Source organism: Aythya ferina (assembly GCF_964211825.1).
Source record: "Aythya ferina genome assembly, chromosome: 5".
Lineage (NCBI taxonomy): Eukaryota > Metazoa > Chordata > Aves > Anseriformes > Anatidae > Aythya > Aythya ferina.
In genome coordinates, this window is record NC_140301.1 from 56363035 (window position 1) to 56390285 (window position 27251).

Below are 27251 nucleotides of genomic sequence, written 5' to 3' on the forward strand. Positions count from 1 at the left end.
GGCGGCGGCGGCGCCGTTAAAGGCCGGCGGCGGCAGGGGCTGTGCTCGGAGCCGGCGGCGGAGCGAGGAGGAGGAGGAGGAGGAGGAGGAGAAGAAGGGAGGAGGAAGCAGCGGCTCCTCCGGCCACCATGTCGGGCACCCGGGCGTCCAACGACCGCACCAGCCACCCCGGCGGCGGGCTGAAGCGGGCGCGCAGCGAGCCGGGCGGTAACAAAGTGACGGTGGTGCTGGGGGCGCAGTGGGGGGACGAAGGCAAGGGCAAGGTGGTTGACCTGCTGGCCACCGAGTCGGACGTGGTGTGCCGGTGCCAGGTGGGTCCCGGGCCGGCTCTCACCCCTTTTTGTGAGGGTCCCCCTCACCCCTTGTCCCTTGCTTTTTTATTTTTTTTCCCCTATATCCGTCCCTCCCGTCCCGCCTTCCCCTCGCTTCCTGCCTTCTGCCCTCCCTCTGCCCCGCTGCTTTTTCCTCCTCGCCCCTTCCCTCCCTCGCCCCGTCCCCTCTGCTCTTCCCCCCCCTCTACCCCTCACCCCTCCCCGGCTACGCATGGAAATGCCACGGGGGGAGGGAAAGAAAAAGCCCAGAACTATAAATAAAAACAGCTGACCCTCGGCGATAAGCGACACAAGATCCCCCGCGGGTGTCAGATGGCGGCCGCGGCTGGGGGAGGCCGGGCGGGCAGCCGGGGGTAAAAAGGCGTGTTTTGGGGGTAAAAACCTCCCTGCAGGGCCCCTCGGGGCGGGCAGGTCTCGGGTCCTTGCACAGCGCCTGGAATTTTCTTCTAAAAATAGCCGCGAGAGGAGCGTGAGTGGGTAAAATGGCAAAAAGTTGTGCGAAAGTACAGGGTTTGCACAGCCTGAAAGCAGGGAGCGCTTCCCCTGGCGTTGCTTATGGATATTTCATTGGATATAGGGCTAGGGTTCCTAAATCCTTAATCCACTTACTGCAAACTGAGTTAGCCGCAAGAGTGATCGCAAAGAATTGCAATAACTCTTAAAAGAACCATAGTAAAACATTAATCACAAACATATTAGGCCAATACCGCTTATAGCTGGCCCTGTAATGCTTTCAATAAGCTATCTGATTGTGTTAATTATTACTTGGTTTACTTCAGCTCCCTTGCTATATGCCATGAAGTGCATTGCTTCTGAATGCATGGTAGGTAGTGAAAAGCTACAGATATGGTAGGTAGTAAAAAGCTGCCGATAAGGTGATAAACCCAAGGACGTTGGTGTAATTAAGCCTATTGCATAAATAAATATTGCCCTGCGAGTTAAATATTTAGAAAGCGGAGGAAGCTTTTTCAATTGGAACATTAAACTCCCATAATCTTGAATCACCTTGGGGAGAAGTTGTCCTGCAAAAGTTAGCCGGTGAATATGTATTAACAGGGCCATAGCAACTTTTCTATCTTTCTTTCTTTCGTTTTTTTTTTTTTTTTTTTTTTTTTTTTTTTTTTTTTTTTCCCACCCTCCTCTAAGTTGTTGTTGCTGGGAGTTTCCCTTATTCATAATTGCTTTGGGGACTTTACAAGCCCTAGCAGCAGAGAAGCACTTCACATAGGCCGCAGTCATGTGTTTGCCATTATTACTGCAAGAAGTTGTACTGGCTCTTTTTAGGCTGTCTTTTGAGCGATGCCCTGAGGCTGCTTTTTTAAGACGGCTTTGCTGTCCCTCCAGAGAGCTGACTCACAAGCGTGGCCCCAGGCACAGCCACAGAACACCAGTGGAAGGATGCAGGGCTGTTCCGTGCATGAGTGTGCTGCAAGGGTTGGTGTGTTAACAGCAGACCGGGTAGATTAGGTGGCCTAATGTGCTGCTGAACACCTCTAGATCAGCTTGCTGTTCCAGATCCGTGAGACCAGGATGGATGGAAAGCAGGTGGATCTGGAGGACCTCTGGACTCTTTTCAGAACAGTATTCACTGATACGAATGCACACAGCGTGTATATGAGAATACAATAGCATTACCAATGCGCTGATTTAACAGAAGCAAATTCAGGATTAGTGTGTAGGGAAGAATGTAAAACACTTGAAAGAGGAGATTCGAGAAACTAATTACTTTTGAGTAGCAAAAACTGTACAACTTAAAAGCAATCTTTTAAAATATTTACATGCTTTTTTTATACATCTGGTGATACAGAAGATGTTTTTTAAAAAGTGCTTCTTTAATAATTTAATACTTCATACTTTCAAAGTCAGTCATGCAAGTAGATAATGTTATAATATTTGTCTTTGTTAGAACTCAGGTGGAGTAAGTATCTGAAAATTTGTTAGCCTGTGAACAGTACTAACTGGAGTTCTCTCAGTGGGGTAATGGCACACAATTATCTTATCGGAGCAACCAGTTTGAGGGGATTTTATTTATCATATTATTGACATCATGTAGAAAAACAAACAGCAACAACAACAAAAACCTTCAGCATTTGGGCCAGAACCTTGCTTATTTCCCATTCCTCCTGGAAACTAAGAAAAAGCTTTCTTCCTGCAAGAACACTTGTCTACTGGAATAGATTGCTTAATCAAGAAACACTGAAGGCTCCCCTTACTAGAGTTTTCAGAAGTTGTTTTCTCAGGAATTGCTGATGTCTTAGAATATGGTGATTGACTAGGTTGGTTCCTGATGCCCCATTTGCTCTGTTGTCTGAGACACTGATGGAAACAGTGTTCGACAGTATGTCTTAGTCCTAAGCAAAATGGAAATAGAAAACCAGAAAACTAATAACTGAGAGAGAGATATTTATGTCTTTTAAAACATTGTCTCAACGAGGCTAATTCTTCATCACTGTAGGGTTCTCTTTGGTCTAACATTTTAAAAAGCTTTTTTTTTCTTCCCCTTTTGGAATAGAATTTAAGCTCAGGGCCAAATGGGAGTTTCAAGAGCTTTCTCAAAATAGTAGTTCCCTAATACTTCTATGAGAGGAAGTATAATTTTCATTAAATATTTCTCAAGTATTTTTAGTTTGTTGATTTAATGAAGAAAATCTGTTGCAGCTGGATTGCTGCACAGGAAATTACATATTTCCTGGGATACAGGAGGAAAGGCAAGCAAATGAGAACAGGGAGTCAGTCCTTTGCAGGCACAGGGGAACTTTCAAGTTGTTTTAAATAAAGAAAATTCAACATTAAACCCCTGACATCTTTAATTTCCCTGAGTTTTTGGAATCTGATTTCAGATGAATGAAAGATTCTCCATTTGATTGCATTGTGTCTGTTTTTCTCAGTACTTAGATTGTACACAATCCAAGTACAAAAAATTATGATATATTCCATAGTTTATTTTTTATATTAGCGATACTGAAATGTTTGACTTAATATAAAATTTTAGCTCACCTGAAGAAATTGATCTCAATTCACTTATATATTTGAAGCATTCTTTGTGTAAGGAGGATATTTCAATAACTTTAAAAGATTCCTGGATATTATGATAGATGATGCAGAACAGAGCTTCTTATAGGCTGGTTTCATAAGAACACCAGATACGTGGGCATGCTTTTTTTTTCTCCCCCTAAACAAAACACAGAAAAGGCATTTCCAAATAAATGAGTAACAGCAGGCAGTTTAAGGTTGTTAAAGAACTGAGTAGGTTTCAGGTTATTAATGGAGAACATCAAGAGCATTTTTCCTCTAAATTGCTCTTTCAGCAGGTGAAGGCATTCAGAAACAGAACAATGACACAGTTAATATTTCTTCCTTATTTTGGCCTCCTGGTGCATAGAGCTGTCACATTATGCTATGCAATGCTTTAAATCCCAGGTGTATTTTCAGGGAAAGGATGCAGTCAAAGTTCACCTGAAAATATTTATTTTTTCTATTGGCTTTAGAAAGAGATTTTGTGTGCTTGTGTAAAGCTGTTAACTGTCAGAAAATAAGGCATAAAGAGAGAAATCCACTTTTTTCTAGTATTTTATTGTGTCGTAAAACAAGAAGTCCTAATTGAAGTTTAAAGAATCTGTATACATTATGATTATATCAGTGATGAGAGGCTCGGGCATTGCTTGAAATACAGCTTCAGACTGCGTGTTCTTGAATGACCGCTCTCTGTCCAGACACCGTATGTCACAAGCTTCTTCATTGTGTGGCTGCCTTCAAGACTAAGAGCTTGTGGACAGATTTTTCTGCCTGTTTTTTAATCGTTTAATTTTACGGATCTGATTGAGAGTGTGACTGAGCAAACAGTTGACTGTCACAGCTGCAAAGGTGCAGCTCCAGAGGCATCACTTAAATTACATTTGTTCCCCAAAAAATCATACATAGAACTACTGTAATAAGGTCACAGTTACTTGAAGGCAGCTGGCTGGCCATACAGTTCTGGCTGTTCCCGTAAACGAAGCTGAAGCTTTGCAAGGTATATTTGTAATAACAAGCTTTCACTGAATATATTTACTGCATGGGTCTGTGTGGATATGAATGGAAGAGGAAATAGCATGTATTGTCATAAAAAGGTGTGAAACGTACTTCTCATCTTTGCCAGTAATGGTAAATTACTCATAAGACGCTTTCTTTTTTTATAATAAAGGTGAGTGCCAAGAATATCTAAGGGTTTCTGCTGTAAAGGACAGTAAGCAACTCTGCCTTTTCTAATGAAACTTCTCTGTACAATAAATTTTTCCACACTTTGTTGAAAAACACCAGAGGAAAAGGATCCATAAACAATTCCATAAAAGAAAATGAAAGGGAGAAAAGACAAAACAGTTCTCCAAAAGGTCAAAGTCAAAGATGCGAAAAATGCTGCTAATAAATCCTTAGCAGAGACCCTGTGATAGAAATCACTGTTTGCAGTGGATTTGATTTCAGTTTCTGAACAGATTAGCAAAATAGCTGCAGTACAAATGCATGTCTTTCCTTCGCTTCCTACTGAGGGTAGTAACACTGAATCAGCAACAGAGACTAGTCTGAGAGTTTTAAAGGGTTTTCAAGCCATCGTTTGGCACTGCTGTTCCCGTGCCGCCCAGGCCAACACTGGATGTGTCAGACCCGTGACACTTGCAGCTTCTGGACGTCTGGAAACAATCTGCCTGATGTTATCAGCATTCCCTTAAGAACTGGCATTGAATAAAAACACCCACCAGCTTGTGAGAATGTTTGTAATAAGAAGGGTTGTTACTAGATTTGTTGAACTTCTAATACCAATATGCTTTTAATTTTCACTCAATATGCAGTCACTTCTTAAAACATTGCCTCTACCCATCTCTGTTTGCTTTCAAGTTAAGAATTGCTTCAGTTTTAAAAAGGATCGTCTGATCTTTTGAGACAGAGACAAAAATTTTAGCTGTATTTTATACTGAAGAAAAGCCAAAGCAATTGAAATGGGTACAGAAAAACTTGGTTATGGTCACTTGTGGTTGATTAATATGCAGTTATTTAGACAGAAAAGATTTAACCAAGACAGTGTACACCAGGGATGCTGAGTAGTTTTCTCGGTGTAGTGGATGCTAACAAATAATGCCAAGAAGGGCTAAAGCCGTAAGTAAAGCATAAGGAAGTTTTGCAGTGATATCTCAACCCCAAAATTAGTAAAAAATTTGTAGTTTTTTTTAGTAAAAAAATTGGTAAAGGATGTACCCAACATATGATACAAATAACTGTTGCACATTCATAAGTTTCCTTATTTCCTTTTTCTAGTGGATTTAAGTACCATATGTACTAGAAATGGCACTTTGAGGAATGCAGAGGAATATACCGTGGGCAAGTGATCAAATAATGAAAACCAAACAGGCAGAAATACCCTTTTTTTTTTTTTTCAGTGGTTTAGGTGTGAGACAGGAACGCTTCCTCTGTTTCTCTGTTGTGCTGCTGACAGAGGACAAAGCAGCCACATGTTTTGACTGTCCCTATTGATCCTGGGCTGCTGGGACTGTGCAGTGCAGTGGGGTTTAAATTAGGTCACTTCAATGCAATGAGTATGTGCAGTTGCAGGGGCTTGTTGTCTACTGTTTTCCTCTGTGTTTGTGTGTATGTGTCCTGTTGCTCTCCTTTAGGTGAGATTTAACCCTGGTATTTAGTATGACTTCTTCCTACAGGATAACGTAGTGTGTAAAGACTTTAATGTCCTAATTATTCAGTGCTTAATGCTCATCAGTAAAGGGACTGACCTTGGAGCCATGAGTGTGCCGTGACAGTAGAACTATTGTGTTTGATTTCAGTAATGTTTGTGAAGATTGATAATCCTGTTGACAGGCATGCATGAATTTATTTAGACATACATAGTAAGTAGTCATTTGTAGGTTTTCCCTGCAAAAAAGCAAGTAGGATTTATTTTTCTATTCAACACAGAAGGGAGAGGGCTCATTAAGTGTGAGCATTGGTTTCCTTAATTGAAATAAAGACCACCCTTTGAAAACGGAAATTCTCTGGTAAAATGCTTTATAAAATTTTGCTACCAAATTTTATTTTTCACTTTACTTACACCTAATTACATGCTACACTATATCATTTTAGAACAACATGGTGACATTGCTATTTTAAACCAGCCGCTGCTCTGCGTATCAGCGAGATCATCTCAGGACCACCAGGATTATAAATACTGTATGAGAAGGTCAGGTTTAAAGTTTCCAAATCTCCATAAGAAAGCTAGCTTAATTTCCAATCCCTTCATAAAACCTGATAAATTTATTATCCTCTACAAGCATTGAAAGAAAACAGCTGAAAATTAAGATGAAATGACATCTGTTCTATTTCATTCCTAACTCACTAGCTGTTGCTGACTTGTTTACAGATATAAGAAAAGTTATGTTCATATCCTTGGGTCATATTACTTCCCACATGGACATGACTACACTTCTTCAAAAAGAGAACTAAAGATGAGGAGACGCGTCTAGATTGTTCGTGATTTTGTGATCCTTTATTTTAGGATTCTGCTGACATTAGTCAGAAAGCTTTTTCCACCAGCATTTTCAATCTGTATACCTCGAATTAGTCATTTTCTTTACAGCTACTGCTGGAGTTCAGTTTGTGTTTTGTTGTAGCTAGCTGTCATATTAGATTTTATTTTTTCCTGGCTTGACAAAAAAATTAATTTCAGTTCGAAAGAAAATAACTAAAGGATAAGAATATCTAGTTTCCCTATGGATTTGTATGATGATCAGTGTCAGGAGGTGAATACCTGCAATTCAGGCCAGCTCCTTGTCACCACTCTAATTTTAAAAAACCCTGCTCCCCAGGTTCTTGTTAAGTGTACTTCTGATCATCCCCTAACCCAGCTCTTACCAATGGCTTTGGTTAAAAAAGAAAAGTTATGATCCTCTTCTTGGAAATGTGCTGGGGGCTCTCATGTGGAAGTTCTACTGGAGAAGTTAGCAAGAAGAAACTTCCAGTAAGGGAAATGGTAAGCCTTCGTATCAACCTCCCAACCTGAATGGGCAGCACTTTCAGTCATCTGGCAGAAGCTTTCACACACCCATGGTTTTGTGACATTATGTGTAAGGATATGAGTGTTCAAAGTACTTAAATATGTTATAGAATCGCAGAATCATTAAGGTTGGAAAAGCACTCTGAGATCATCTGGTCCAACCGTCCGCCTACCACCAATATCACCCACTAAGCCATGTCCCTAAGCACCATGTCCAACCTCTCCTTGAACACCCCAGGGACGGTGACTTCACCACCTCCCTGGGCAACCCGTCCCTCTTTCTGAGCAGAAATGTCTCCTCATTTCCAACCTGAACCTCCCCGGCACAATTTGAGGCCATTCCCTCTAGTCCTATCACTAGTTACCTGTGAGAAGAGACCAACCCCCAACTCCCCACACCTTCCTTTCAGGTAGCTGCAGAGAGCAATGAGGTCTCCCCTGAGCCTCCTTTTCTCCAGACTAAACAACCCCAACTCCCTCAGTCACTTCTAACAGGACTTGTGCTCCAGGCCCTTATATTTGTCTCTGTGTTGGATTTTTTTAATCTGGTGATGTTCTAAACTCACAGTAGCATAAATCAAGAGAAGTACCATGAGGGACCATTGATTTACACTACTAAAAGTTCATGTAAAAGCCAGTTACACTGGTAACACTTCACCTGTATTTATTCAAGTTAATTCCAGGCAGTTGCTACTATAAACTAGAAATAGCCATTGTTTCATTAAATTGCAACAAGAAAGAGTATTTATGTAATGGTGTTCATTCTCTTTTATTCAGAATCATGGATGAAATGCTATAGACCTGAGGAAATTGCTCAGTCTAGTTAAGAAAACTGAAGCGTTTTTGCAGTTTCATACTAAATGAGAGGTGTTTGGCCTGCAGATGCAGCAGTATGTCAGAAATATTTTAGTTTCATGCAGATGGAATTAGTAGAGCTGGGACGCTTCTTACAGAAAGAGGTGGCTGGGAATTGTGGCATTTATTTTCAGATGCAGACCTCCCAGACTGTTGGTTTGTAGCTGGTGTTCAAACTCAGAGATTAGAAACTAAAAGATTAGAAATTCATAGACGATAATGCCAGCAGGGATCATTCTGTAATCTTGTCCGACCACCAAGGACACAGTATTCCAGTAGCAGTTGCACCGCTGCCAAAAGGAGAAGTAATACAATCCCCCTACTCCTACTTGATATTCCCACTTACACTTGCAAGGATCGCGTTAGGCATATCAGCCCGTGTGCCGAAACTGTGTGCAGGCACCTCCACGTGCTTCCTGGCACAGATATCCCATGTCCACTGTTTGGCGTACCTGCTTGTTTCTTGTTTATTTATCCTAAACGTGGTCATGACAAATTGTATGTTCACTGCTTACACAGTTTGGCTAAGGAGTTCAGGCTTGTGTACTGTTGGTACACCACTAAAGTGATTGTTGTGCCAGCTGCAAGTCGTCAACAACGAGTTTCTATTTTCCCCATGATATTGATTAACGTTGTTGACTGGCAGAGAACTGATCGCTATGGGGCCCATCAGAAACATAAATATTTGTAGTTGTAGTTAGAGACCATCGGTCAGGTTTTAAGGGATTTTATATGAGCTGTGTTGATTTTTATATCAATCCAGCTAGTTAAGCAATGTTCAGACGTTGTGGGGAACACTGCATGAAGTAAAGGTGCAGCAACCAGTGGAAACCAGAAAAACATCAGGAAACACTCCTCCCACAAATGCAGAATGCATTCTCTTGCGCATTGGCTCCGTGGCAAGTGCAGCAGAAATTAATCTGAGCACCAGGACACATTTCTGCCTTATTCAAACGTGTATCATGAGGCTAGGTGGGAGCAAAGAGTTTCTGCTGCAGGTACGGAACAGCCTCATTACTGCTCTGAATGGAAACTGTTTACACCTGGGGATATTTCAACTTCAGAGAGTACAGGAGTTGATTTAAAAATAAAGCTGGTTTGATTTTTCTTTTATTTTTTTTTGAAATGGCTGAGCACTTTGGAAGGTGAATTTGTTTCTTAATATTTTTCATAGGCTTTACTAAAAATAAGGTAAACTGCATGTTCTCCTGTACCAACTTGTTCATAATAATTATTAATTTCCTTAAAGATATTATTTATACCAATAAGTGGTCGGTAAAACTGGCAAGATACAATAGATTGAGAAGCTATTACATTGATGCAATGGTTTTGTTCACATAGTGTAGAACAGTAATCAAAGTACGTCACTTCTTTACAAGAATACAATATAACAAATAGGTCAGCAATAAAAAATGGGAAAAGCATTTTTGAATAAACTAATATAGTAGAAAAAATCACCATATAGGATTATTCTGCTCTGAAAGTAATGCCTAGTATGTTTCCTGTTGCTTGAAAACAATGTTACCGTTCTTTCCATGATCTTATAATCAAAGTTTATTTCCAACCTGAAATGACAGGCATTTTAAGTTGCTGAATTTAAAGCACTTCGCTGGTGGTCTGCTGGCTTTTAGAAAAGAGGAGGTATGACTTAAAGCAGCACAAGGTGCTAGAGGATCCCTTAGACAAAATAAACTGAAATTGTATATTTTTAATGCTGTTAATAGAGCGTCAATTTGTAGAGTTTAAAAGTTAATAAAAACTTTGTTAAGCAGTGCAGGTGCTTTCATAAAACTGAATATTAATATGCTCCTGCAGGCTGTGAATGACTTCAGTAAAAGTTAATTTTTTCCCTAGGCACCTGATTAAATTTAAACACCCACTAAATACGGTCAGAAATGAGCATTGTTCAGCTCTGAAACTCGAATACAGCCATGGCCGTGCAGTCAACCAGTATTCATGGGTCTGGGCGATGCTGACAAAGGAATGATTTCTCTGTGTTCTCTGGAGATAAGATTCCTAAATGACACCTATGACTGTTGTAAGATATCTATCGTGTTATCTTCGGCATGCTTAATACTTTCTAGTTCTCAAATTCCATTTCATTGCTGGTGTTTGTTGCTGTAATTGATAGCCCCGATCCAATCTCATCGTAGAGGCCTCACCAGGGACTGTCTTTATAGTGCACCTAGTAGGTTTCTTGCATCTGGTACAGTTTTAGTAGTTGCTAGAGGTGCAGGTGGCTGCAAAACGTGTTGGAATTGCTGCAGGAAGGCTTCAGGTTGAAGGGGTACTAATGTTGTAGATGTCATCCTAGTTGCACTCAACTTCTTGAAGCTTCAGCAGCTCTCTTAATGGTTCCGTTGGGGCACAGAACTCCCCACACCTTACTAGTTTAATGGGAATGCTCATGCCTCCCAGATTTTGGAATATAACACAAACCATTTTATTTCTGGTCATACTGTGATTTCACAGTATAGATGATGCCAAAGTAGCACTGATGATTAATCTGTCAGTTGTCACCTTAACACTCCCATCAATAAAGAAGGCTTTTCAGAATCACGACACAAGGCAGATATGACCTAGAAAAGTGCAAATGTTGGAAGCTGTATAAAATTCAAGCGAGACCAGTGGACTGTACTGTGATTCACAGGAGAGATTCAATGAGCTGGGTCTGGATATTAAACAGAAGCTCGTCATGCAGAGCTGACTGCAGTGTGCTAGGTAGATCTCTGGGCCTTCGATCGTGTAATGTTCCGATTAAGTCCATGCAAGCTTTCAGGTTCCCCTTATATATACTTCATTAGAAAAACATGGCTCTCAGAACTTAGATAAAAGTAGAAAAGAAGTAGGTGTCTCTAACATCTGAGCTATCAGACTGGCAATATGTCATCAGAATATCTCTGGAATTCAATATGAGAAAGATATCTAATGAGATGATGAGAAATAATGAGATATAACGAGATGATGAGATGGTGAGAAAGATACCTAATTTACTAAGGTGACTAGGTAATAGAGAGTATCCCATCAGACCAGTTATGTTTTGGATGTTTGATCATGTCTGTTGGACTATTCAGTGCTTTGCTATCACTTCAGTTGTATTAGTAGAAATGTGTTAAATTCAGCTGTAAACATATACTTGGAAGACATTTCTTCAGGAAATGCAGATGAATGTGAGCAACATACAAAAGCAGTTCCAGGGCTGTCAACTCTAGCTTTGGGTTAGAAAAGTGCTGTTTTGTAGGGTCTGTCACAGAATTCTTCATTTATATTATCTGTCTGGAGGGACTGAAAGTGGCTTAAAGGTTCTGGCAATTACAGGATATATATATATATATCTGCTGATGTTTCTGTGCTTCAGCATTTTTTATATATGCCCGCTCTCACAGCCGATTGATTAAGAAGTTAAAATTAATGTCCCTTTTTAAGCATTTGCTAAAGAAAGAGACAGCATTTGTTTGGGCTTCAGTTGTTCCGGTAACATTTGAAAATCATAAACTGTCTTTCCTAAACATTCTAATACCGTTACATCCCAGCTTCTAAAATTTTAGTATTTTAGAAAGCACTTTGATTATAATCTAGGAGTGGTTTTCTCTCAGATGGTGGATCCTCAAGCCATGATTTCATTTGTTCATCTTCCTGTTGATGAACAAAAGCAGAATATAATTATAGTATTAGTAGCAACAAAGACTTTTGAAGGAACCAGGTTCCCCATTTTCTCAGGAAGCATGACAATTGGTGTTTATAGCAGAGATTAAATCAGTGTTAAACCAGACTGAGTTCATTTCCATCTTGCCGCCTTCCATACACAAACAGGAAAGGAAAGCTCATTGTCTCAATAGTTACTAGCTTCTTTCTTAAGCCCCATACCTCTACAATAAAATAAGTTAGTTTTCTATCACTACAACCCATCCAATCTTTTAATTGTCATGTAAAGAGGAGTCTCCTGCATGATTTATTAGCCTGCTAGGTTAGCTCAATACCTGTGACTGGATTCAGGTTCCTACAGCTGGCTTATTATATCTGATAGGCAAGCTAAATACTGTGGAAGGTTCTGCTTTCTTCAGGATTCTCTGGACAAGTTATAACTCTGCATTAGCAAGACACTTTAAAGTCCTTCCCAGCCAAAGGATGATCTACCCAGATGTTTGCTAAATCAAATGCAATTGGTAGTTTCCTTTGGCATGGTATATTTTTAAACTTCACTGTTGACCTCACATCTTCCAAAACATGATAATTACTTTTGTCATATATAAAGGCACTATTTCTTTTTAATGTTTTTCTCCATCCCTACTTCTTTAAAAGTTTTGTTTCTTTTTTGTAACCCATATCTTTTTTTCTTTTCTTTTTTTTTTTTTTTTAGTATTGTGTTTCAGCATATACACACATCTTGAAAGGAACATTAGTTGCTATTTTCCTGTATGCTACATGCAAGCAAATGGGCAAATGAAACACTGGGCAAATGTTATGTTATTAATTGTTATAAATGAGTGTCCTTTCCCACATTCATTCCCAGTCATTCAGCCAACACTCTTTATTATTTGCAAATTACCAGGAACAGTGTCAGTAGACGCCCTCATTTCAGACACTTCCACGTCATTCAGACCCCATATCAAATCCACTAAAATTTGTAATCATTTTAGAAAATAGAAGGAAGTCCTGTAGCACCAGAGCAGACAAGCAGTCGGGCTTCCCAACCTTATCAGTAGAAGAAAAAGCTACATCACTGTCAAAACAGCAGCAAGCATTATGTCTACTGAGAAAACAGGATGTTTAATTTGTAAAGTTCTTTGCTGTTTCAGTTTCAATCAAGGCATGACCTTGATTTATTCACTTCTTTCCAAGTCTGTGGTGTCTTACCATTGTCTTTTAAAGCCTTATTGGTAAAAATCTCTTTCTTGAGAAAATAACAACTCCACTCTCAGGTGTGGTAGATGATCATCCAAGTTAAGAATTGCAGCAGGCTCTGTAAAGGTGTGGTGGTGGTTTTCAGTGGGATGACAGGGATACTCTGTGAAGCTACAAAGACTACACATTCCATGCTTTTTCCACCTCGAGCACCTAGAGAAGTGGCAGCTGTTGTTGTTTTTTTTAGTGGGCAAGAAGAGCTTCCATTCAAAAGGAAATCTTGGGAGATGTAGGCTTAACCCCAAAGAAATGACCAGGCACAGAAAAGGGTGGGTTTGTGTGGGTATGCCAGAAATCTTTTGGCTTCATAATTCTCCTGTCTGAGCCCTTTTTACAATATTTCTGTATCTCAGGAAACTATAAGGTGGAGAAAACAGTGACCTAAGACATAAAGGTGTAAATAAAGTGCATTTAGAATGAAGGTATAGGGTAACTAACCTTGTCTTTCTTTCTGTTCCAGGGTGGTAATAACGCAGGTCATACTGTGGTTGTTGATGGGAAAGAATATGATTTCCACCTGTTTCCTAGTGGCATCATTAATCCAAAGGCAATTTCTTTTATTGGTAAGACAAATTTGGAACTTACTTAATGAAATAATACTTAAGGGCAGTTAGCTACAACCACAGTTTATAGTAACAAGCAAAGAAAAACATAGAATTCACTTTAGCTTCAGTTGTTTGACTTTTCATTTCACTGCCGCTTTAATATGAAGTAATTCTACATCATCTGCTGCTAGAAAACAAGCTAAGAATCCCCCTCTTTCCATCATGCTGTCCTTTTTTGTTATAAGCTTGGATCCTGCCTTCTACTTCTTTTTTCCTGTCATAACTTCAGAAATGTAAATGCTACACTTTGAGAACACAGAAAACAACTAAATAGGCTAAATAAATAATATTATGTACCCCTGGCATCCACGTATTGACTCCCCAGAAATAGGCCCCAAGATATATGGCTCTGCTTGGAAGGTCATCATCCAGTCTTTTATGTATATATATATGTATATATTTCGTTCACATTACAAAGCCGACGTTACATTTCACTGTAATGATATTTGATGCAAATAGCATCATTAAAAAGTTTGTTTTGATTACTGGGCATTTGCTTCCTATTTAAGTGATAGACAAACTGAAAGCTTAGACTTATCCAAAATTATGATCCTTTCCAAAAGAAAAAATATGTACAAAATGTGCAAGAAATGAGTAAATGAGTGTATTTCAGTGAGTCATGGATTTGTACTTTGTTTTGTTCCATTTGATAATTTCCAAATGGATGTTTGAAATACATGAAACTTGTTTTTTGTTTCATTCTGCTAAGTATGGCATAGTATTTGGCTTTCCAATTTACCCTCTTGTCAAGTAGTAAAGAGTGTAACTAAGTTACCCTAAATTTAGGCAGAGACTGTTTGCAGATATTTCTGTTCCCAAGAAGGAAGTAGCAGCTGTTTTCAGCCCACTACATCATTAATCCTCCACATCTCATCAGTTCTGTATTGCTTGTGGATCTTAAATTGTAGCTTAATAGTAGGGAGAAGGCATTGCTAATGTATTACAGCACTGGTTTGAGTTTGGTTTGAGATAAATGCATGAATACTGAGGAAAACTTAAATATTGTCACACAGACTTGTCAGTGTTATAAGGCCACAGACTTCTTTGAGCTTTCATCAGTGAACAATGGCAACTAAATTCCTTGTTCAGAGTCTACCACAAACAACGAAAAGAATTTGCTTTAGTCAGCTGACTTTGGATCAGGCCCTATGTTCAAACCTGAAAATAGCAAGTTCTGTTCTTTCTGATCTTAGCAGACTTGCAGCTGCTTACCCAAAGTGAAGATTTATCAAAAAAAAAAAAATTGCTTAAGATTACATAGTGAGAAATGTGAGAAACTTAGTCTTCCTTTTTAAATAAAATTTCAGACAGCGAGTATTTGCTTGCCTTGCATCCTAAGAATGAGCATTTTATTGCTTGCTTTAAAATAAATCTTTTGTGTTCCCAAAGGTAACGGAGTGGTTATACATTTACCAGGCCTATTTGAAGAAGCTGAAAAGAATGAGAAGAAAGGTTTGTATCATGTAATTTAACCTTGCTTGACATTGTCAGCCAGGTTGAGGTTTTTTATTAAGCCTTGGTTTATAACCATAAATATTCAGTGCGATAACATTCTGGATTTTAAATAATGAAGAGAACAGTATTCAAAATTGTGTTATAGTCTTCAAAGAGATTTTCAAAAGTAATCTTTTCATGGGTTTTCATAGCGATATGTGACATTTTAAACTATATCAGATAGAAAATAAAATCCTTATGTGTGTTGCAAAGCTCCATTTTACCTCAAAGGGTAATGATTTAACCAAGAGTTTCTTCGTCCCTGTTTCCCCAGGTGAATACAAAGTCCTGCTTTTAGCAAGGGTTTGGAGCAGATGACCTTCTGAGTTCTCTTCCATTTTAAATTGATCTATGATTCTTTATGTAAATTCTCTATTTTCTAGACACAAATGAAGTTTAAGTGTTTAATCATATATGATCCTTATTTAATTTGCTATTTCTGTATAAACTAGATTAATCTTTTCAAGAACCGTGTGTAAGCCATAGCAGTCTGGTGTTCAAGAAGAACAAATAACTTAGTCCATACCAACGTAGGAAAGCTGAAAACAGAAAACGCAAAGCTTGTTACCAAAAACATTGCTGAAATTTGAGAGTCACTTATATTTAACTCATTTTATCTACAGTACTCTTCAGAAACTAAATAAGCTAGAAAAAAAGAGAGGAAAAACTCAAAGTAGATCTCAAAGTTCAACCAATCAGAGCATCTGAAATTGTAGAAATTGTACTTTTTTTATATATACTTTTTTTTTTATATACAGGTTTAAAAGATTGGGAGAAAAGACTGATTATATCAGATAGAGCACATATAGGTAAGTGGTGATTGAAGGTTAAGGAAAGCTAAGCAACCATTTGTGAGTTATGGTGGAACTATATTATTACTCTACAAAGCAGCCATGCATTTCATCTAATATGTCTTCATTCTGTTGTGTACCTGAAACAACAGAATTAGTGCCTGCTAAAGAACGATGCTTTATACGTTTTCATAGCACTAGATTTGTTTTCATGTGAGAAGTCCTTGAACTATTGTTAATAACAAAATGACAACAAAGCTAGTTCTAAAATTATAGATGTCTGTGATTTAAAGAATGCTTTTCTCCTTTGGTCTGCAGTTATGTCTGTTTGGTTTTCCATTGCAGTGTTTGACTTTCACCAGGCAGTAGATGGGCTCCAGGAAGTGCAACGTCAAGCACAAGAAGGAAAAAAGTAAATATTTTCAGCACCTTCATATCATTAATAATAATTTGGAAAACAGAAAAGCAATATATCTATAAAGAGCCTTGCTGATTTTACTAATTCTGCGTGTCTATTCTGTGCCTACATATTTTAGTGTATGAATTCTGAGATACTACTGAGGATATAAATTCTTACTTCCATTTCCCAGTTCTCTACAACATATAAAGACATTTTCAAATTCCTAACAAATCCTCTAATCTCGTTTGCATTAAAGCGATGCTTCCAATCCTCTTTAATATCAACTAGTGATGCTTTTTGAATCAGGTCTGAAGTGTTGGCAAGATTAGATACTATGCTGGTAATTGTTTACTGTACATTCAGTTATACTTCGTGGAAATAGTAGTTTCTATTTTAATCTTACACAGTATGTAACTATTCATACTTCATTGTTCTGGTTTCTGAAAGAACAAAAGCTTATGTGAACACACTATAATAACACAACATTAATAGGTTAGTCACCTATTAATGTTGATCCCATTGGACAATTTCAACCAATCTTAACATACAGAGGTCTCAAAATTATATATTTCTAAAATACACATGAAAATAGGCATGCAGATAGGAAAGCGGCTTCATTTTTGTCCTCATCAAGGTAAAGGCTGCAACAGGAGTTCACAAGGATATGCATGGTATAAATAATGATTTGGATGGAGTTTTACTTAAAAAGACTACTGGAATCAAAGCCATAGGAATTGAGTTTCATCACTCACAAACTGGTTGTATACAGCATAGTCTGTGCTGCAGCTGTGACAATGACATTTGTTTTCTTTCCTGTTTAGGAAGGGACTTAGTAGTACTACAGGATAGCATAGTAACCATCATTGCTCTGTTAAAATCTGTATATACACACACACTAAACTCAGCTTGTTTCAGCTAGATCCAAGGCTTAATGATTTACTGCATACCATAAATATTAGCAATATTTATGTAAATTCAGTGAAGTGTGAAACTTGCTTTATACTATTATAGAATGTTGGTGATTGTTTTTTTTGTCTCAGAACTTCTGCCCAGTATATAGAATACTGAAGAGCTTTAACAAAGTAGTTAGCATAAAAAATATTTTTGCATATGTTAATACATATTTCATTTTTGTTTTCAACTAGTATTGGCACAACAAAGAAGGGGATTGGACCAACATATTCTTCCAAAGCTGCACGAACAGGTCTTCGAATTTGTGACCTCCTTTCTGACTTTGATGAATTTTCTTCAAGGTACAACTATTTTCATTTCTAAATATTATGTTAGCTGTATATTTTGGCTGGCAGATTTACTTTTAAGGAGATGTTTATAAAAATGTGTCTGAATTTTGTATATAAATTATCTAGAAGGAGAAGAAACTGGAAAGAATGTATGTGTGTGTATTTTCTATACTTCTCACAGGTTTTTGTGATTTAAATTATAATATTATATGTTGGGAAATGCACTGGTTGAGGTATCAAAGTTCTGTGTATTTTCTTTATATAACTGTCAATGTATACAGTTTATAATATAACCTCACATCTTGCCAAAGGTTCTATGAACAGTAACTTAAAGACTGTTCTTCATTGATATGATTCTAAATATTTTACAGATTCAAAAATCTGGCACAACAATACAAGTCAATGTTTCCAACATTGGAAATAGATATAGAAGGACAACTGAAAAAGCTAAAGGTAAGAATATAGCACTTAATATTTGTTCAGTTTTGAGTGAAACCATAGAAAAAATACTCTAATTTGAAAATAGAAAAAAACTAGTTAGTTAATACTTATTGCTATTAAACTAATTAATTTAAATGACAAGTGTGTATGATAAGGAAATAACATGTTATAAAACCTTTTTAGTAGAAGTAACTGTTTCCTAATAGAATGTTCTGTTGTGGGAATTAAAATATATTTCGTAATTTATGTAATTATTATTCTCATACAACGTTTTACTTTTTAAACTCCAAATAACTGTGTTGTGTTGAAGTAGTCAATAGAATGCAGAGTGATGCTTGCAGTTAGTGGTTTCATTCTGGCAATGACTGATCTAGGCTACCTGAAGGACCTCCATACTTACTAAAGAATTGTTGTGGAATCTGTGTTTCAAGATCCTGGTGTTATTTACAAAAAGTCATTTTTCTTACAAATTCAGAAGAGCCACTGGTAAAACATCTTTGAATATGTAAGGATAGAAGATACCAAAAAAATCTCTTAACTTCCCCACATTTTGTCTGCTAATAGTTCAGTGCTGATACCCTACCTTTAAAGATACTTTTTTTAACATTCATGGGAAGTGTTTTGTTTTGTACTGTTTTTCCTCTGGAGCTTGTATTATTTGTAAGTCCCAGTCTCTATTATTTGTCAGTGTGTCTAGATTATAGTCCATCAACAAAATGAGGTAGGTATACATCATCTTCATGAACAGAAATGGTATAGAAATTATGGCATTCCAATGCCAGAACAAACTGTGTTTTCTTATATGACTGGTTCAATATGTTAATTTGTTTGTAATAGACTATAAGCTAATCTTTGAAATTTTCAGGTAAAATACAGTTAGTGAAGCTGGTGTATTAGGGTTTATCTGTATGTTTCATCTTTCAAAAGTGATCAGAGTGTTCCTTCCAGCCATTCAGGTAGCGTTATCTGGGAAAGTTGACATTTACACTCAAATTTGCAGGGATATGCTGAAAAAATAAGACCGATGGTTCGAGATGGCATATATTTTATGTATGAAGCTCTTCATGGCTCCCCAAAGAAGATTCTTGTTGAAGGAGCCAATGCAGCACTACTTGATATTGACTTTGGTAAGTTAAACTGTAAACTCGATTTAACTCCTAAGAGTCTAGTTTTATTTTGATTTGTGTTTATATCTACTTTGTAAACAGTAGGGAAATAGAGACACAAAATAATCTTTAATAGGATCAGATCTCCCAAAAGTAAAACACAGTAAGACAGAGTTTGTATCATTAATAGGATTAAATGCTGAGGGTTTAAATATTGATTTTTACTGAAGTTTTATTCCAGTGGGGCAGAAATTTCACTCTTAGATATTCTTGTCTTTATCACTTCTAAATGGTTGTGCACCATGTCATGCAGCTAACCCACTACAGCACTGCTGAGAGTAATTCCTTTGCTGTGGAGAGAGGATTAAACCAGTGCAGATAACCTGTAAGCCTAGTTTCTTCAGTTGATCTCTGCTCTGCTCTCTTACCAAAAGTCTAATTAAACCACTTAAGTCTCCACGATGGCGAAACAAAGAACTGGAGAGATGCTCTGATCCAAAGTCACAGCGTAGAGATCATGATTAGCCTCCTAAGGTGTAGAAAATTCGCAGCGGATACACAGAGCTACTTGTGTAGGGCACTAGGAATGTCAGATTGTGACCTTTACACCAGGCTGTCTGCGGATGTTGCAGAAATACTTTCTGTGATACATAGGGCAGTGAAAAAAGCTTTACACAGCAACAGCATCCTATAATAGATCGAGTGTCTGATGGAAGTAGTACTGAGATGCTTTCAAATTCCTCCCTTGTGGGCAGTCCTCAGTGAGAGCTGCGAAGGATGAATGCAAAACAACTTGTGCATTGGAGCAGATCACACATACTTGATTCCTCATGTGTAAGAAAGTACTGCATTTTCTTATTTGGCTGTGATGTTCTTGATCACTAATAACATGTTTATACAAAAATGCCAGGAAAAGTCAGCTATTTGACTGGAAAAAGTCATTCATTTGTGGGGTGGGGGTGTTGTCTATGGAGCTTTAGAAATCTAAATACATATCATTCGCTACAAGAGGAAGCAATTCGGGAAAGAACAGCTTAGCTTGTTCTCTTAGGGCAAAGTGGGGGCAAGTAGTAAGGAGGATTTACCTTCCCCTTTGACTACTATTTCAGTTCAGCTTTAAAGCCAAATATACAGACAAAAACCTCCTTGAAAGGAAAACGTTCACATAAAGGCAAGTCAGTATTAGTTTCTTTTAATCGCTGAAACAGGATTCTGCTGTTTTTGTTTTTTGACAGGCACGTATCCTTTCGTGACTTCATCGAACTGCACTGTGGGTGGTGTATGCACTGGACTTGGTATTCCCCCCCAGCATGTTGGTGATGTGTATGGCGTGGTGAAGGCGTATACTACTCGGGTGGGAATTGGAGCCTTCCCCACTGAGCAGATTAATGTAGGTTTACTGTTACAAAATGTAATATATACAGTTGCCAAGAAGTAAGTTCAAGGGGTAAGGGTATGCTGCCAAATAAATAAGCTCTGTAACAATGCTAGGCTGTTGCAATCATGAAGACAGGAGTTGCCTGATAAACTTCAGGCATTTTTCTTCAGAGGAGAGAAGCACAATCGTGGTGGCATTATTTTGCAGTGACAGTTCTGTTGCAGTGAAAGATACGAAAACAGATTTCATCATTGTATGTAGTCTAGTTAGGTGCATTTCAGTGGGTTTGTTGTACACTGGAGCTGTCAGTGCCTCTCAGGAAAGCTTAAATTACAAGATAGAATTTATGAGCTTAACAGCCTTTGTTCCATATGATTTGCTGAATAATTTTGGTATGTGTCAGCCAGTCATGCACAAATTCATCAATAAAAAGAGGGGGACAGATTTTGAATCTTTTAAACTCTCTATTATATTTTCATTATCATGAAACCAGAAAGCTCAGGATATTGATTAGAGCCATACACACAGCATTCTCCAGGTCAGTGATCTGAATTTGATTTAAAGATGTAGTCACTAAAATCCATTCTCTAATGGCTGCAAATGAATTGATGGTATCCTTTAGTTTTATAGATCATGAATGTGAAGTTTTCTTAATTTTTTTTCCATGCTGTAAAAATTGCCAACCCAAATGGAACAATTGGTGTTCTCATATTGTGGTAGAACCTGGGAGCTCTAGGCATGAACAAAGCATCTGTTATCCTAGAAATTGTACAAGCTTTGGTCTGTCCCAAACATGTACAGTCTTGCCCCTGAAAGCGATAGATGCCAAAAGACAAGACTGAGAATATAAATGCAAACTCATAAAAGAAAAAATAGTTATGTTAAATAAGTATTGTGGAAATACTAGTGATGGAAATATAAACATCTAGCGTGTGAGGGGCTTTACTATCCAACTAAGAAACTCACATTCTAAGAAAACTTTTTTTCATTTCTTATATTTATTTTTTTTCCCACAAAAAAAGCCTTGGGATTAAACAACTGTATTTTTCTTGCTATCTGTTTGTATTTGTTTGTTTTCTTTCCTTGCTATTTTTCAGTGAAATACCATCATCATTCTTCCTGTCTTTTTGTAGGAAATTGGAGATCTTTTACAGTCCCGTGGCCACGAATGGGGAGTAACAACAGGCAGAAAGAGACGCTGTGGCTGGTTAGATCTTGTCATTTTGAAATATGCTCATATGATCAACGGATTCACTGCGTAAGCATCACAGATTTTGCGCTACATTTGGAAGTGATTATTTTGTGCTTCGCAGAATAAATATGTAGGTAACATTAATATAAGTCAGTAAAGTGTTACATTTTAAGCAATGAAATAATTCACAGTGGGCAACTGAAAATTGTCTTAATGATACGATAATTGACAGTGGGCAAATGAAAATCATCTTTATGCTAATAATAATTTTATCTCCTTAGACTTTTTTTTCGAAACTGAGTGATTTTACATTATCATAAACACGATTCTTTTTCATACATGTTTTCACTTTGCTTCAGATGACCTTTTTGCATCTGATGTGCTTTTGCATCAGATGACCAGTGTAGTTTGGATTGATATAACAGTTTTTGCACAAATTGTTTGCTCTACTATTCTTGATCCAGTGCTTTCTTATTGACTTATTTAAAAAACAATTGGTTTTGGGTTTTGGTTGGCTCCAGTGGATCAGACTTGTAGGACCCATTCTGCATCATTCAGACACATTACCTCTTTAAGTGAAATAGTTGGGATCACATAGTGTACAGTAGCTGGCACAGCTGGAACAGGTTCATTTTGCCTAGAAAGATGGACTCTCATTTTGTACTATAAATACTGCTTTTAATGGTCTGAGCTGTTATTTTAATTGTGACTGAGTGACTTATTTGGTTGATGAAATATATTTTCAATTATAAAATAATTTGAATGGATGTTTTAAAGGAAAAGTGAATGTTTAAAGGAATTGGTCTAGACTATAATGCCATCAGGCTAGCTTATGTCTAATGCTGGTAACTATGGTAAGCCATTAATTTAAAACTGATTATCAATCTGTATTTTCAGAAGAAGTTGCATTACAGTTGTGCTCATATAAAGTGTAGACTTACTCTTTGCATTCAGACAAATTGTTCATGTATGCAGATACGTTACTGTGGGCATTTCAGTATTGCATAATCTGAGACTTAACTTATGTTGTTTATGCTGCTAGTTCTAAAATGAAACAATATGTATAATGATCTCTGTTCATTAATTTCTCAGAAGGGTTTTTTAAATCCTTTTTTATTTTGCTTGAATTTATATTTTGCTTTTTGTTAAAGCAGCTCTTGTTTATGTTGGAATATTTCTTAGGAAAACATTATATTTCTTTCCATTTCAGTTATATACAGTCACTTCACTTCCATCAACAGAAGTGTTGTGTCTGGTAACTCTGACGCTTAAAAACAGGGGAGATAAAATCTTGGAAAAAAAAAGATGAAGAACTAGCTCTATGTTGCTTCTTTCCCCAAAGTTGGTCTTGTTTAATCATTACATTCAGCGTATACTTACTGGACACATACAGCATGGGCTATATGTGCATAAACTTGGCCAAATCCTTCTCTATTCACAATCAGTCAAGGCCTGGTGTATTGTTTCTAGAGGATTTGACTAGTTCTAAAATGCAGTTTTATTCCAATCAGTGACTTCTATGATGTCTTATTGAGGTTCCATTTTTGTCTTCCAATGTGGTCATTCAAAAGATGGAAAAGGTTCATTAAACTGATGACACAGATAGCTCAGCTGGAGTACTGGAAGTCAGACTGAGATCTTCCTGACTGTACTGAATGCAAGCATAATCTGGCATCTAAAACCATGTGAAGTCTGTTTTAAAAGTGTAATTTAGTAAATAAGCTTGTCTTATAGTTATGAATTGGGAAGAATAACAGAATTAATTACTGTTGGTGACATAAAGTGACGTGCCAATGTACACACCCAAAATAAATACAGTAAGTAGTACTTTTAAACAGTCAATTTGCATTTTAATACAATGAACTGAAAACTGTGCACCTGTATGAGCAGCCAAGCATTTGGAAACGCATCTTAGTAACTCTGTCGTGTATTCATCCCAGAGGCATGAATTCAATTAATAATGTTCATATTTGTGTATTTTCTGCTACTGAGTTGCCTGAGTTGGATCTCTAAATACAGAGCTGGGGGGAAAAACACACAAATAAACAAAACAAAAAAACATGTGCAAGGGATTGAAGAGGAAGATGACTGAAATATTCATCATGTGTATGACTTTAACCAATGTTTTTCTGTGCAGTTTGGCCTTAACAAAGCTGGATATTCTTGATGTCCTCGATGAGATTAAAATTGGTGTTGCTTACAAATTGGGTGGGAAAAGAATTCCATATTTTCCAGGTATGCTATCAAATATCTATGTTAATTTTTCTCTTTCCTGCCTGTTAAGTTGTATGTGTTGGGAAAGACTGCTTCTTGAAGTCAGGCTTGATTTCTTTTTTTTTTTTTTAAGACCCCGTTGTAGAAATTTTATTATGCGCATGTGTGCAAATCTGAACCAAAATTGGAACTATTCTAAACTTCAAGTAAATTATTTCCTCAGGAATACTGCTGTAGTTTACTGACAACATAGAGTACATCTTGAGGTTTTGACAAGAGGAAACTGGATTACTGGGTCCTCTTGAATAAAAGTTATCTTCCCAACTAACAAAAATTAATCTAAATTAAGAATGATTTAACTAACCAACCATTAAAAATCCTGTGAGATTTTGTTTGTTTGTTTTCATCTATCTATTTTTAAATGTAGTCAAAAAATCTTATTGGTCAAGAACCGTAAGTGTGCTCTGTTAAGGTGGAGTAACTAAACTCAACTGTGATGAAAATTCTTCACCCACAGCTAATCAAGAGATATTACAGAAGGTGGAAGTAGAGTATGAAACAATGCCTGGGTGGAAGACTGACACAACTGGTGCACGAAAATGGGAGGACCTCCCACCCAAGGCCCAGAATTACATCCGATGTGTGGAAAACCACGTTGGAGTGCCGGGTAAATCTTCCTGCAGACATACACATGAGGATGCTACAATACACAAAAAGCTATGTCAATGCATGCAATTCATTAGTCAGGGAGTGGCCTGATTTAGGCAAGAGGTAATGGAAGTGTCTGTAGTTAGGCTGATGATGGTAAATGACACCTTGCCAAGAAGGTACAAAGGGTGATGTTCTCCAGGCTGCAGTGTTGCAAGCAACTACAAGCTGCTGCTGACAAGAATTTATGCAGAGGAAAGATGAACACATACTGTTCTTGGCAAAGTGCTGCCTTCTGACAGTGAAAACTTAGGAAACTCTGCGCCATGCTTCAGTGCATAGTTAGTCTAATGTCCTTCCTTTACTAGTCTCTTCGTTTTGCTTCCTGCACTGCATCACTGTTTGAACATAGACTACTCTCTACTTTTAATTTTTGGCCCTCTTCCACACTTCTCGGTGTAAGGAGATAAATGTGTAATGGGTACATGACTATTTAGCCTAATTCTTCCACTTGGGAAAATGAGAATCTTAACAGGTGTTTAGCTATACAACGTATCACTCAAGACAGTGAGAGTTAAACCTGCAACAAACAGGCTTGACCTTCTCTTAGATCTTCCATCTGCAACACTTTAATTATTTTGTGCCTTCTGAATGCAGTATGTTGTGCATCTAGTCTGCTAATGCAACAGAAGTAAAGTATTTTTGGACGGTAAAACTTCCCAGCAATGTATTTCAGCATAGAGTTGGCTAGTTTGTTTTGAAGCATAATAAAACACTACCATTCATTCATTGTATTTACTCTCAGTAAATCTTCTAATAGATGTTTTTTTCCTCCCTAGTCAAATGGGTCGGAGTTGGAAAATCAAGAGAGTCAATGATCCAGCTGTTTTAAACAAAGGAAGAACTTCAGTGATGAGAAGCACAGTTCAGTGTTCATCTGTTCCTTGCTGCTGCTTCTTCAAATGGAGATGCTACGTAAAACCAACATGTTCTTCTAGGAATTGAATAGAAACAAAATACATATTCTGCATTGTACCATTTTATTTATCTTAAATGTCTCAGTACATGCACTGTAAAATCTACTTGGTGGCCATCATCAAAAAAAAAAAGTGCATAACAAAATAAGGAAAATATATATTTTAATTTGAGCCATGTTGCTATTTCAAAGACATCCAGAGTTATTCCTTCTTGCTGAAGCTGCTATTAAGCCTTTTCCAGCAGTTACTGGGTGACTTTAGAATTGTGAACATTGCATTTATTCTTCAGGTGTTAAAAGTCTGTGTCTTTAGATTGGCAGTAATAAAAGTGACACCATGTACTTAGAGTGTAGGATTATATAGATTTTCAATTTATAAAATACAGTAAACTTAGGTAGGTATTTTTGACTGCACAAAGCAAAGCAAATACAATTATCTACAATTTTTATATAACTATTTTTTTAAGAGCCCACTAAAATGTATGGAGAGAAGCTAAAGTATTTTTATCACAGAGCCTATTCTAGTAACTGAAGTGACATCTGCAGAGGGGCCAAGCTGGAGAAAGTTGACCTAATAATTCTTTAAAATACCCTGTGTACTAACAGGCAGTCCCTGTGGAGACTGTCAGATGTGCAGTCTTCATTTTATGCAGTACGTAAGGAGTGAATGAAGACGGAAGGAAAAGTCCTCAGGGTACAAAACACATGGGGAGAGTGGAGCCAAAGCAACACATGTTTTCTCAGCGAACCTGAGATATTTCTTCCTGCTAATGCAGTGATAGTAATTTCCAAAGTTTTACTGTAGTTATCTGTTGAGGAACTTGGGACTTGCAGCTCTGTATGGCACACTTGCTTCCACAGCTCCTATGTTTCCAAGAATAAATCAATGCATGACTTAACGATGACTGCTGCAGTATTTACACCCCTCACACATTTTGACCTTCCTCAGCAAAATGTAATACCTAATAATAGAAGGGGATGACATATGGCAGCCAGGGTTCAGACGTGTAGAAGCCGTGGAGAAGTCCCCAGAAACTTCAAGAAGGTTGGATTTCTTTGTGGAACTTCTATAATGGCTATATTGCAAGAGCTCTCAAAAAAAGACCTACCTCTTGTAGAGGAAAAAGAATACACTAGAAGCTGAGTTATTCCATAACTGGAATTTTCAGAGTAGTTGTTTCTTTTCTATATATGTCTCAGAGAGCTATAACAATATTTTTGTATCATTCCCTGAGGCTGTGGAAAAAGGCATCACAACCAGTAATGTCGTTATGTAGTGTGTGAAAATAATCCCTTTTCTGTGATAGTAACTCAAAGGATACAAGGCAATAACATTGCATCAGAGATAGGGAGAAACAAAAATCTATCTTGTGTAGCTCATGTTCAAAACCATTTGTGTTAAGAAACAATTGCAAAAGTACTGGCATAAGCACATAGCATGCACTTAATTTAACTCTTTACGGATGTGTTGCTGCTGGTAGGGCAGAATTTTTACACCTCTCTCTGCAGTACAGTCTCTTCCTACCTGGTTCACCACAGACTATAGCTTCATGCCTTAATCAAATACTTAACATCTAATAAAAAAGGTATGAATCCAGAATTCAGCCACGATTTCTTTGTTGGTCTTTGACAAGTCATTTAATTTATATTACTGATTT

General features: G+C 37.6%; 1 protein-coding gene across 1 annotated transcript; it reads left to right on the forward strand.

Moving 5' to 3' along the window:
* Nucleotides 1-27193, forward strand: ADSS1 (adenylosuccinate synthase 1). Its single transcript, XM_084520139.1, has 13 exons — nt 1-311; nt 13568-13670; nt 15102-15164; nt 15965-16015; nt 16343-16409; nt 17543-17650; nt 18010-18091; nt 19080-19206; nt 20421-20575; nt 21697-21821; nt 23893-23990; nt 24487-24636; nt 25457-27193. Exons 1-13 carry the CDS (start codon nt 129-131, stop codon nt 25507-25509), a joined length of 1365 nt encoding a protein of 454 aa, XP_084376265.1. The 5' UTR covers nt 1-128; the 3' UTR covers nt 25510-27193.
* Nucleotides 27194-27251: the final 58 nt, after the last annotated feature.